Source organism: Myotis yumanensis, unplaced genomic scaffold (genome assembly GCF_028538775.1).
Source record: "Myotis yumanensis isolate MYYU_CA2020_CCGP unplaced genomic scaffold, mMyoYum1.0.hap1 SCAF_5, whole genome shotgun sequence".
NCBI lineage: Eukaryota > Metazoa > Chordata > Mammalia > Chiroptera > Vespertilionidae > Myotis > Myotis yumanensis.
Window position 1 is genome coordinate 27,577,375 of NW_027223756.1, and position 13,254 is coordinate 27,590,628.

Consider the following 13,254-nt stretch of genomic DNA (forward strand, 5'->3'; position numbering starts at 1 on the left):
CGGCACCGCGTGACCGCGGCCACGTGACCCGCGCGGGGCGGGCCGCCAGCGCCGCAGCTGCTCCTGCGGCGGGAGGTGTCGGCGTAAGTGGGGAGCGGGGCGGCGACCTCCTCGCAGCAGGAGCGGGGGCGGGCGGGCTTCCGGGCGCTGCCCTGTCCTCCGACACCCCGAGCCGGGACCCCAGCGACCGACTCGGACGCCCTCCTAGGCGGGGCTGCGGGCCATGGGGTCGCCTTCGGGGTGGAGGGAACACTCCTGTACCCCACCAGGGCCGAGGCGGTCACTTCCGCCTCGGGCCTCCCACTCTGAGCGCAGTGCGGGGGAGCAAGTGCCCTCCTAGAACGGTTACCTGTCCCCTGTGCGCTTGGGCGGAAACTGAAGATCCACAGGCAAGGCCGGCGCGTGGGAGAGAACCCGTCCCCCCAGCAAAGCGCACGGCCCCTCCTGCCCTGGGGACCCACGATGAACCGCTGGCCCCTGCAGTTACTGGGGAGCCTGTGGGCAGAGAAGAGCCAGCGGGTGGGGGTGGAGGGGGGTGGGGGATGGGTCGAGCTACAAGGTCCTAGCCAACATAGAGTACTGTGGTTACACGCATTCCCTTCGTTAGTATTCACCATCGTGAAATTGGTCAGGTAGGTACTTATGTTCCCATTTTCACGTAAGAGAAAACAGGCTATGGGACTCTGGGTCCTTAGACCGAGGTCCTGGTAAAGGAAGTAATTGAGACTAGAACCCAGGTCTCTGCCACAGCGGCGCCTCCTGGTGGGTGATGGCGGCACTGGGCCCAGCTGTCAGTTCCTCTATGAACTGAAAGTTAGTGCTGCCTCTTCCCGGCTCAGCCGCCTGGGGACCAGGTGTTGCTGTGTGAGAGGGGCTGCTCCTCTAAGCCAAACACCTGCATCCCTTTCTCCCCGCCCCTTAGTAGTGAGTCCTTTTCTCACCTGCCCCCTGCAGAACAAGATGAAGCTCATCATCCTGGACCACTATTCTCAGGCCAGTGAGTGGGCCGCCAAGTACATCAGGAACCGCATCATCCAGTTTAACCCCGGACCAGACAAGTACTTCACCTTGGGGCTGCCCACCGGTGCGTTATGCGATGGAGAGCGGGCCGTGGGTTGCGGAGTGGGGGGGAGATGAGGGGATTTTAGGGAGGCAGGGGACTTGAAGGAGGACTCTGAGGTACCGGTGCTATGAGTGAACAACTCCCCTGCCTCCTGGACACACAAAACAGAGGACCCAGCTTCCTTTGTAGGTGGTTGGGTTGCTGCCTGCTCCTGAAGATTCCTGGAGCAGGAAGAACTTGGTTTTTGGCTACATCCTAAGTCAGCCCTGTCAGCCGTGGGTTCCTTCCCAGGATTAAGTCCCAGCGCCTTAAGGCATACATTTTATGTAATGAATGAATTTTCTGTGCATCTGGAGTGCTACTATCTAGTCCCACCACCCAGTCCATTCCTTTGGGAAAAATCAGAATGTTGCCCTTATAGGAAGATATTTTGATCCCAGCTCCTCCAAACAAATATCCTGATTCTTTCAGAAGCGGTCTTCCTGCCTTTTTTATGTATTTTATGACTCGCTCTTTAATGAGACTCAACCTGGGAGTTTGCTGTTCCTCAGGGAAGTCTTCTCTGAACCCTCAGGCTGGCCTGTGCTTACCCGTCACAGCTGGAATTACTGCTTCTTGTCCCCACTCTGAGATAGTCTCCCAGGGTGGCTGCTATATCCCTCGCATCTCTGCATCCCCATCACGAGCCCCTGTGCCTCACACGGAGTAGTTGCTCAGAGAATGTCATGTTAGTAATTAAGTCTGATGTTCACTCAAGTACTAATCACAGTCATTTCAGTCATCAATGAGCTGCACGCTGAGGATTTAGCAATGGACAAAACAGACACAGCTCTGCCTCTCTGGGGCTTACAGTCTAGTGGGGAACTAGGCAGTAAACATGCATGACATGCAACATTTGGGTAGGACTTCAGATCTGACTTGTTCGAAGCAGCCCTGACTCATTCCCGGGTGCCCTCTGGGCTTCCAGGGGTGGGGGTGAGGGGCTGAAGGGTGTTCATGGCTGTGCCCTCTCTTGTAGGGAGCACCCCACTTGGCTGCTACAAGAAGCTAATTGAGTACTATAAGAATGGAGACCTGTCCTTCAAATATGTGAAGACCTTCAACATGGACGAGTATGTGGGTGAGTCTTGCCCTTTCGGTCCTTATCTGATTCTAGGAGAGTCGGAACTCCTCCCCCTCGCAGGCTGGAGAGGAATTCAGTGTCAGGAAACCAGTGACATTTGGTGCTAGGCTCAGTTACTGATACCTATCTCTTCCAGGCCTTGGTTTACTCAGCTATAAAATGGGGCCAATAAAACTGACCTCATAGGTTGTAAGCATTACATGATATCACAGATGTGGAAGCCTCTTATTTAGAGCAAGCACTTAGTAAATATTCTAGTATTTTCTCCTTTGCCTCCCCCCCAACTCCATGCCCTTTCTTTTAGAACAAATGACTGGAAATGGGATCATGGCTGGGGGTGTCCCCGTGTCTGTCTGGACTTTCTCTCCAGTGTTCATCCTCTAGCGCCCCTTGCTGCCAGGTACACTGGGAGGGGAGATGAGACTGGTGTCTTTTCCACTACTGAAAAGCTACAGCACCTTGGTCTGTCACCTCCTTCCATGCCTGACCACCCCCCACCCCCCCTATAATTTTGTAATGGTTTCACTTTAAACATTTTTTTAAAATTGTAGCAAAATACACATAACATAAAATGTGCCATCTTAGCCATTTTTATGTGTTCAGTAGTGTTAAGCACAGTCATACTGTTGTGCGACCAATCTCCACAACTCTTTGCATTTTGCAAAACTGAAACTCTATACCCATTAAACACCAACTCCCCGTTTCCCACTCCTGCAGCCCCCGGCAATCACCATTTTACTTTCTCTATGAATTTGACTACTCTAGGTACCTCATATAATGAATCATAAAGTATTTTGTCTTTTTGTGATTGGCTTACTTCATTTCACATCATGTTGTTGAGGTTCACCATGTTGTAGCATGTGTCAGAATTTCCTTCCTTTTTAAGGCTCACTGTAAACATTCTTGATGTTTAACATTAAGCATTAAATATTCACTTGAAACATGCTTTTTCTTCTTGACTGAAAACAACCTTTTGAGATGCCCTGAGATAATTCTCCCTAACCACCTGGTATTCAAGTGGGGGTTCAGGCTGAGCAGGGTATAGCGAGGGGAGTGGTGGGGTTAGGCACAGGGTGAGGGGTGTGCATGCTTCCTTTCCCAGATAGGCAGAGCTTCACCCCCAAGTACCTAAGCCACCTCCAGAAGCCCAGATTAACTCTGGCCTCCAGCCTAAGGTTATTCTCCCATGAAAAGGAGATCAAAATGAGGGATTCCTCAGGCCTCTGGGGTGTAGCTACTCTGGCCCAATCCTGTAGTCATAGGTGGAGGTGGTGGGTAGACAGAGACATCAGCTCAGCTTATCCTGAGGGGGGGAGGGTCGGAGGGCTGGTGCCCAGGGTTCCCTGGCTGGCATTTCCCTGAGAGCATCTCTGGGGGCCTGGGGATATCCTGGCCTCCTCCCCGAGAGGAAGGCTCTGGCTGCGCCTGGGCATGCCTGAGTGTGGCCGTGGCCCCACAGGCCTTCCTCGAGAGCACCCAGAGAGTTACCACTCCTTTATGTGGAACAACTTCTTCAAGCACATTGACATCCACCCGGAAAACACCCACATTCTGGATGGGAATGCAGCTGACCTGCAGGCTGAGTGTGACGCCTTTGAAGAGAAGATCCAGGCTGCAGGCGGGATTGAGCTGTTTGTTGGAGGTGAGCAGGTGGCTAGGCCAGACCCAGCACAGTTAGACACATGCGGTCTCAAACAGCTTCTTCTCTGCTAGTGACTGTAGGAGCCACTCATGACTCTGAGGAGGCAGGGAAGGCAGAGTGGGACCCCTAGCTCCCTGCCCTGGTTCTGCTGCTCAGCAGCTGTGTGACACTGGGTGTCTCCTCTTTCTGCACGTCAATGCCTTGTCAGTAGATTGAGGGTTTGAATTTGGGCTCTGAGATTTTGTTGCCCAAAGTTTTATAGCTCTGTCCTGGGACTTACCTAAACAGGTAAAATCACATGTAGTCCCAGAAGGTTCCTCACTCAGCCCCTGCACGCTGTAGACAGCCAAGTGAACTCCAGGGAAGTTTTGTGATTTGCCCAAGGTTAGCTGGCCAGAGTGGTGGAGACAAGGCAGGCACCAGGGTGTCCTCCTCTCAGATTTGTGCCTTTGTTCTTACACTGGGCTGCCCTCTTACATTTCCATGTGTTGCCAGCTCCAGAGTCACCCACAGGGGTGTGAAGTTGGACTGCCTTTTACTGCTCTGGATTTAACTCTATTCAAGATGGGGAGGAAGAGGCCAGGAGCGCTCATATTCTGAGATTGTATAAAGTTGGCAGCCCCTGTCCAGGCCCTGTGTGTGTGTTATTCACTATGACTCCCCTGGTAGCAGGACCCCTGACTGTTAGCAGGAGAGAGAGAGAAAGAGAGGTTACACTTCAGTGACCTGGGAGGAGGAAGCTATTTGGAGTCCCCGTTTCCTAGCTTTCTGAGGATGGTAGCAGTTAACAATGGCGGTGTGCGCCCTAGAAAGAAAAGGGTGGGAGACGGAGAGGGAAAGATCACGTGCTTAGGTACCTGCCCAGGAGAAAAGGGACATGGTTTTCAAGTTTTATAGACCCCGGATGGAGGAGGAGAGAGCGTCCACCCCTGCAATCTGAGGCCCTGGCACTGATAGGCTGCCATGATTCTTCCCTGGGCAGGTATCGGCCCCGACGGACACATTGCCTTCAATGAGCCGGGCTCCAGTCTGGTATCCAGGACCCGTGTGAAGACGCTGGCCATGGACACCATCCTGGCCAATGCTAGGTTCTTCGATGGAGACCTCGCCAAGGTGCCCACCATGGCCCTGACAGTGGGTGTGGGCACTGTCATGAATGCCAGAGAGGTAAGGGTGCAAGGGGTCCACAGGCCTTCACTGGGGATTGGACTGGGCTTGTTTCAAAAATTTAACTCTACAGGTACCACTTAGATACATTTGTATTAAAAATGAATACATTATGAGGATAAAATCCCAACTGACACTGTCAGTGTTCCTCCTTCCTCTTTGGAGGGAGCCATTGTTCCCAGTGTGAGGACTGCCCAGGAGACGGCAGGCTCCCTGGCCTGTGTATGTACCCCTTTCGAGCTGCTCACAGGCAGTGGAGCCCAGCAGTACTGCTGAGTATGAATTTGCACCTGCCCAGGTACCAAGATGGACCCTCTGGTTCCCTGCAGTTGGGGGTCAGTGTTTGAAGGGAGCTCCTATAGGTCCAGGATGTTGGTGGTTACAGCCCTGAGTTTGGGGATTCATAAATGTGGGAAACATAAGTGTCCTAAACTGAATTTAGTAAGTTTTTTTCCTAGAAAGTTGGGTAACAATTTTTTTGTGTGTGTGTGGCTCTAATTTCCTACTGTCTTTCATTAGAATTTTAGAAGCATTTTTTCTTCCTGGATTATATTTAGTGGGAAGCAGACACAGACATTTTAACTTTAAGCTTCTTTGCCTAGGTCTGTAAACAAACATCTAAGTCCAAAGTGAACTCTTGTGAAAGGTGCAATGGCGCCAGAATTCTTGTGGGTAGCTTCAAGTCAGTACCTAGGGTCACTCTGCTGTACTTGGCCTTGTGGCTTGCAAACCTCCCTGTCGTGTTAGTGAATGCTAATCTGAGAAAGAGCCTGGGCTGGATATCAGGAAATTCTCTCTTCTAAAATTAGACCTGGAATCCTGAACAAAGAGCCATATTTCCTCTATGCCTCTGTTTTCTCACCTTTTAAGGAATAGTAGCCCTGGCTGGTGTGGCTCAGTTGGTTGAGCATTATCCTCTGTACCAAAAGGTTGCTGGTTCTATTCCTGGTCAGGGTACATGCCCAGGTCTCAGGTTCAGTCCCCGGGAAGCAGCTGATCAATGTTTCTCTCTCACATCCATATTTCTCTCTCTTCCTTACTCTCTAAAATCAATAAAAATGTATTTAAAAAGAAAAAAGAAAGGAACAGTAAATCCTGTTCACAATTCCATGGTGCAAGTGAATTACAAAGGAAATCCACAGAGCTGAGTTCTTTATGATCACTGTCCACTACTTGCTTTCTTGGTATTTCAGCTGTTGAAGGGAGTCTGTGCCTTTGTTTCATTTAAACCAGCGGTTCTCAACCTGTGGGTCGCAACCCCTTTGGGGGTCGAACGACCCTGTCACAGGGGTCACCTAAGACCATCAGAAAACACATATATAATTACATATTGTTTTTGTGATTAATCACTATGCTTTAATTATGTTCAATTTGTAACAATGAAAATACATCCTGCATATCAGATATTTACATTACAATTCATAACAATAGCAAAATTACAGTTATGAAGTAGCAACGAAAATAATTTTATGGTTGGGGGTCACCACAACATGAGGAACTGTATTAAAGGGTTGCAGCATTAGGAAGGTTGAGAACCACTGATTTAAACAAAATGCATTACCCCAAGTCACATTAGTAGGTCTAATATTTGGAACTAAAAGTGACCAGATTAAGTGGCAGCTGTGACCTCACCATACAGAGGACTCTCAGCATTGTTTCCAAGGCCCCCTGAGAGATTGGGACTCATCTTTTTGTGACTGTGAAAACTCACAAAACCTAGGACCTCCTAGAACCCAGTATCAAAACTGTTGGGGTAAGTGTGGGCCTTTGTAGGGCACGTCTGTTCACAGGGCACTTGCAGCCACCATCAAAGGTGCCAGGAGACACTGGAGTGGTGGTCAAGAACATGCACTTAGGGTCAGAAATGACCTGGGGCAAGTCACTTAACCTTGGCCCCAACCCCAGCCCATTTCCTTACAGGACAAGGAGTAATGATGCTCCCTACTCAGGCAACTTGTGTGATAACGTAGGGAGAGCCCGGAGCAGTGTGCTGCATGCTAAACACTTGCGATGGTATATAGAACAGTAGTCCTTACAGCGGTTTGGGGCGGCCACACTAGAGTTCAGGCGCCTGGACTTCAGGTTTCGCTGCTCCTCCTCTGTCATGGGCTTGTTCTCTGATCCCCAGGTGATGATCCTCATCACAGGTGCTCACAAGGCGTTTGCTCTGTACAAAGCCATTGAGGAGGGAGTGAACCATATGTGGACCGTGTCTGCCTTCCAGCAGCATCCCCGCACCGTGTTTGTGTGCGATGAGGATGCCACCCTGGAGCTGAAAGTGAAGACCGTGAAGTATTTCAAAGGTGAGGGAGGGGTAGGCTTGGGAGTAGGTGGCCAAGTTCAGGATATGCCTAGCTTTCATGCTCTGGACATTTTAATCAAATCTGATTTTAATAAAAATCAAACGCCGTTTCAGAATACACAGTCATTTCTCTTCCATCCGTAACTGTGAGGGTCCATTTCTGGAGACTGGTTTGCTCGGAGGAGGAGGAGAGAATGAAAAGTTGTAGTCCAGGGCTATGTGATGATCTCTGCAGGACTACTGAGCCTCAGGCTATCTGTCTTCCCTGCTCTCACACAGGCCTTTCCCTGTAGAAAAGGCACTGAACTGTCCTGAGGCTCTTGTTCTTTTACTTTAAAAGGACACAATGCTTTAAGCAAACTTGTATGAAAATCCTTTTACTGAGCAAATTAGGAATTTGTTCTTTGCTGAAAAGATTCTTTTAATGGCCAACTCTCCTGGAGATTGGGTTTACAAAAGTCCTGTGGATTCCAGCATTTATTGGGAATAACAATTTCTTTCCTATTCTTAGTGTGTTTATCATTTGGAGCCACAAGAAAGCATGAATTGTTATCAGTTCTAGGACAAAATTTAAGAGCTCTTGTATTACCGTTGACAGTTGTGGAACTCTGCCTCTACCTCCATTAACTACTTTGTTTTTTAATTTTTTTTGTAGGTTTAATGCTTGTTCATAACAAGTTGGTGGACCCCTTGTACAGTATCAAAGAGAAAGAAACAGAGAAAAGCCAGTCTTCTAAGAAACCATACAGTGATTAACCTGTGCTAATCCTAGTGCCAGGTACCTCACCGGGACAGGCAGGTCTTTCTGGAAATTGTCTTGGGGACAGAATTGTGTTTTTTTCATCCAGTATGATTACTCTGGATAAATGGTTGAACGTAACTGTTCTTGGCTCTGCAGTGTGGAGCCTATTCATGGAGTTTAGCTATAGGAGAAATGACTTGTCTGTAACTTACTAATCAGAAAAAAAAATCACTCCATATTTTGATGTCTGCTCTACACAGATTAGGGGGTTTCGGCTTTGTGTTCTGCCTGACACTGTTCACACGTACAACACACTCCTGTTAGGAATCTCTATCATTATGTGCAGATTCTCGGCTGGGGAAACAGGCTTGTGGCATTGGACAAACCCCCTTTGGAGAGGCTTCAGAGCCCCCTTGAGCCGGCTGCCCCTATTTGAGAATCAGTGCTCCAGGTGAAGGGACAAACTCTCAATGGCTAAAGTCAGCATAAGGAGGCAATCCCTCTGGTCAGTAACAAGTGCCATGGACAGAAAACTGCCCCTTACTTTCTTTCCTGTCTCTGTCTCTGTCTCTGTCTCTCTCAGTTGGCCTTTCCATGAACCCTGAGGACTCCTTGGGGGAGGACTTAGGAGGAGAGGGCTAAAGAGAAGGCTTTGCTGATAAGCTCAGTGCCTTGAGAGGCTCAGCAACGTCAAACTTCTCTCCCTCAGGGACCCTCCAGCACCTGAGGAAGGTGAGAAAGGCGGAAACCCTTTTCCCACCAGAGCCCTGTGTTTTTGTTCCAAGGCCTCCCTGTGGCACCCCCTTTTACGTACTCATTAATAAGCAGAAGGTCCCCTGGGGCAACAGACGCTGACACGGTTTCAGTGTGTTCAGCCAAGGTGCTAGGGGCTGGACAAGCAGCTCAATGGCGAGTTTAGTCACAACACGAGTGACATGCTCTCCTGCTTCCCTAGGAGCTGAGTGCCAAGACAATATACAAATGCTTCTAAGGCTGCCTTTCCCCACCTAACTGCCCCTCTCATCTCTCGGGTTCATGTTGTGTGCTCTGATGTTTCTAGAACATCAGGAAATAGAACCCCTTTGTCCCTTTATCCTTTACCCCTGCTCACAAGATGAGTCTATTGCTGTCTTCCTTTTACCCTCTTACACCTCCTCCCCCCCACCTTTGTGCCTGTTTCAAGCTGCTACCGCCTGTTTCTCATGATCTTTAAAAGCCAGCTCAAGCCTCTAAGTGCTGTTTGGTACCAGCATTTTGTCTTTTGATACGTGATTGTGCTGTCATTCTGTTTTAAGCTGACAGATCAATAGGCTTGTTTACAATGTTATATTTTCTATTAAATCCAATGTTTTCAAATTTGTCATTTATGGACTTCCACCATCCCCACTCTCCCAAAGGTTAGAAGATGGTCTGGGTTCATATATATTTTGGGAATAGCTGGTGAACAAAGCTTTATACTCACTCCTCACAACAGCTCTGCAGGAAGTCACAATCATAGCAACTGCTGATCTTTTTCATTTACTGGCGGAAAAGAAAGTATGTCATAAAAGTGAGTTGAAAAGCACCTGTGTGAAAAATGGTAGGAATGAAAAGTTGAGCAATAAATTGTTCATGTTCTAACTGTATTTGGGATCCAAACAAGGATACAGCTGTTAAAAACAATAAGGCATATCTGTGACCAGGAGGATATAAAATTAAAAACTGCATGATATGGAAAATAGGTTGTTTAGTTTTGTTTGTTTGTTTTTAAAGTTAAAAATCAATATAATGGCATATCTTAGGTCGATATAACTGAAGTACAAGTAGAAATTGGAAGAAGGGTTTAATTTTTTATCAGTTATATTGACATATAATTTATGTGCAGGGTGGGATTAATTTTTAAGAAGGTATGTTATAGAAAAAATATATTAGAATGAAACGAAAAAGGATTTAGTGACAACAGCCAAACTGGAGATGTCTGTGTGAACTCAGGTCCTTAAAAAGATCTGTCTTGCCCAACTGGCGTGGTTGAGCATTGACCCATGAACCAGGAGGTCACAGTCTGATTCCCAGTCAGGGCACATGCCCAGGTTACGGAATAGAATCCCCCGTGGGGAGTGTGCAGGAGGCAGCAAATCAATGATTCTCTCATTATTGATGTTTCTCTCTCTCTCTCTCTTCCTTCCTCTCTGAAATCAATAAAAATATATTTAAAAAAAATAAATCTGTCTTTCCCAGGCCTGTGTTTCCTTGTGGTTCAACAGCAGTGTCATCCTGCTTCAACCAGTTCTTATGTGGATTCTGGGCCAGCCTGGGCCTCTGATATACACAGGGCTTCTTGGACAGGAGCTAATCACGTTTTGGGCAGGGATCACAGTGGGCCTGGAATGTCTTATTGCCATAAAACAAAGGTGCTTTCAAAAATGAGGCAGTAGCCCTGCCAGGATGGCTCCGTGGTTGAGCATGGACCTATGAACCAAGATGTTGATTTGGGTCAGGGAACATGCCCAGGTTGCAGGCAGCTGATCAATGTTTCTCTCTCATAGGTGTTTCTATCTTTCCATCCCTCTTCCTTACCCTCTGTAAAATGAATAAAAACATTTAAAATAAATAAAAAATGAGGCAGTATTGAGAGGATGAAACAGCCTGTTAAATGGGCCTTCCAAGGCCAGGTTGTGACAATTTGATCAATAAATATTTAATATAGCTAAGTAGAAAGAGTCCAGTCTGAAACCCCAACTCTGATACTCAGAAAGGAAAAAGATTAAATATACTTGGAGAGCTATATTTCAGGAAGAGTGGGTAGAATGTGTTTCAAGTTATAAGTGGCAGCATGTTCACACAAATGTGTCACCTCTTCTATTAAATTTGTCGTTTACAAAGTAGAGATGGATACAAGAGCCTGGCCCACTATTCCCCTCCAGAATGGCTTACCCTCGTACTTCCTCAGATCTCTGCTCAAATGTCATTTATCAAAGAGATCTTCGTTGGCCCTCCAACATAAATAGCAACCCCAATTCTCTCTCCCCCACTGCTCTATTTCTCAAACCTCTACCACCTGGCATGATTTTGTTTCCCACTAAATGTAAGCTTCATGAAAGCAGACTCTAAATGCTGCTCTATCCTGTCCCTATCAGTGCCTTGGTTTCTAGAAGACACCCATTATTTGTTGTAAGCCTGACAGTTACCCCCAAGAGTAGTGATCATATACAATAACCAGGGAAATAACAGCATATTATATGATAATGGATTAGCAAACTGGCCTATTGAAGATATAAATTTGCAAATTTGATGCCTCTTTCCTGGGAATCAAAACCTTTACTATGATGAGATGCATAAGTTTCCAATAAGATATTGTGACAATGCTGAGCATCCTCTGGCTCAGAGAAATACGGGAATCCTCGGAATTGTGCAAAATTAGACTGTGGGTGCTGAAAGTTATCATAAACATTTGTTAAGAACATCATCAAAGCCATTTTTCTGACTCAAAACCCTAAGACTGGTATGCTGGCTGACTTTATTATTGAGCCAAAGTTCAAGGACCTGACTATTTGGCTACTCTTTCCAGAGGGTCCCACAATGTCACAACTTCTCCATCCTCCTTAGGAGCTGCATCACAGTACAACTATAAGTTATTTTCTTCAGTGGCTGCCGACAAGTACTACTATCAAGAATGCCACCTTCCTATACAGCGGTTCTCAACCTTCTGGCCCTTTAAGTACAGTTCCTCATGTTGTGACCCAACCATAAAATTATTTTCATTGCTACTTCATAACTGTAATGTTGCTACTGTTATGAATTGTAATGTAAATATCTGATATGCAGGATGGTCTTAGGCGACCCCTGTGAAAGGGTCGTTCGACCACCAAAGGGGTCGCGACCCACAGATTGAGAACCGCTGCTATATAACAATTGGATGTCAACTGGTTCAAATATAGTTTTAAGTGGCCTTACAGTATTTGGTAATACTCCTGTTCCTGCCTTGCTGCTATTATTAAACTAGAGGCCTAGTGCACAAAAATTCGTTCGGGGCAGGGGTGTGTGTGTGTGTCCCTCAGCCTGGCCTGTGCCCTCTCGCAATCCGGGACCCCTCGGGGGATGTCCAACTACTGGCTTAGGCCCGATCCCTAAGTTGGCAGTTGAGGATCCCTCTCGCAGTCTGGGACCCCTCACTCCCTACTGCCCGCCTGCTCACTATGCCTTACTGCTCAGCTAGCTGCTCATTAGCGCTGCTGCAGAGGCAGGAGAGGCTCCCACCACTGCCACTGCGCTTGCTGGGCTTCTGGCTGAGTGGTGCTCCGATTGCACTGACCATCGGGGAAGCTCCTGCATTGAGCGTCTGCCCCCTGGTGGTCAGTGCACATAACAGTGAATCAGTTGTTCTGCTGTTGGGTCGATTTGCATATTAGGGTTTTATTATCTAGGATGTCATTTTACTCACCAATGTGTATAACAGACTAATGAAACACAATGAGGAAAATTAAAATCCCAGACATAAAACAAAATGCTACTAGTCTTAACCATTTACTGAATTTTTATAACATGGCAACTGCTGCCACCTGCTGGTGATGCTTATGGCAAAATTACCACTCAGTGGGATCTCCAAAATTCCTGCCAAAATTTTTAAATTCCTTTCCAAAGCAGGCAGCCACATGAATGGCTTTATGATGATCATATCTGATTAATTCTCTTAACAACAAAAATGTAAGTATATTAATGTCTAATGTAAACTAGAACCCTCTATAACTAAAAAATGACCTTGCTGTTAATACTATAGGTATGGAAATGTGGCTGCCAAGTCTTTTCTCCATCATTCTTTTCAACAGGAAGGGATGTATATTTATTTTAAGTTAAAAACATTACTTAAAAAATAAGTGGGATGAGATGCATCTCAACTGACAAAGGCAGGCTCTTAAATTTGTTCAATCACAAGCTTAAAATGTCACAAAACCTCTATTTTGACTTAAAAAGTCATTTAGTAACTTATTTTCATTTATCAGTTCTACATCCAAACCTTTTACATAAAATCAAGAGATGTGGCTTCTTCAAACTAGTTCTGGGCAGGATGAACTGACAGTCTACAAAGGGACCCTCTGCTCTCTCTCACTCTCACCAAAAGAAATCATGAGGTTCATGTCAATTTATGGTAAATCTCAGTCCACTTGTAAAAGTGGCCTTCATGAAATTAAGTTATGTACAACACTCTTTGTTCATGTACTTTCTTGATATACCATCC

The 13,254-nt window shown here is 46.8% G+C and overlaps 1 protein-coding gene across 3 annotated transcripts; it reads left to right on the forward strand.

The window, feature by feature from the left end:
- The first annotated feature begins 6 nt into the window (after positions 1-6).
- GNPDA1 (glucosamine-6-phosphate deaminase 1) lies at positions 7-9,757 on the forward strand. 3 transcript variants are annotated; one of them, XM_070414725.1, is made up of 7 exons: positions 7-83; positions 955-1,084; positions 2,082-2,183; positions 3,646-3,828; positions 4,811-4,995; positions 7,124-7,298; positions 7,953-9,757. In XM_070414725.1, the coding sequence occupies exons 2-7, from the start codon at positions 961-963 to the stop codon at positions 8,051-8,053; spliced, it is 870 nt and encodes a 289-aa protein (XP_070270826.1). In that variant the 5' UTR covers positions 7-83; positions 955-960; the 3' UTR covers positions 8,054-9,757. The 3 variants fall into 3 exon arrangements, with proteins under 3 accessions (XP_070270826.1, XP_070270827.1, XP_070270829.1); XM_070414726.1 differs by lacking the exon at positions 7-83 and adding an exon at positions 215-389; XM_070414728.1 differs by lacking the exon at positions 7-83 and adding an exon at positions 546-632.
- The last annotated feature ends 3,497 nt before the right edge of the window (positions 9,758-13,254 follow it).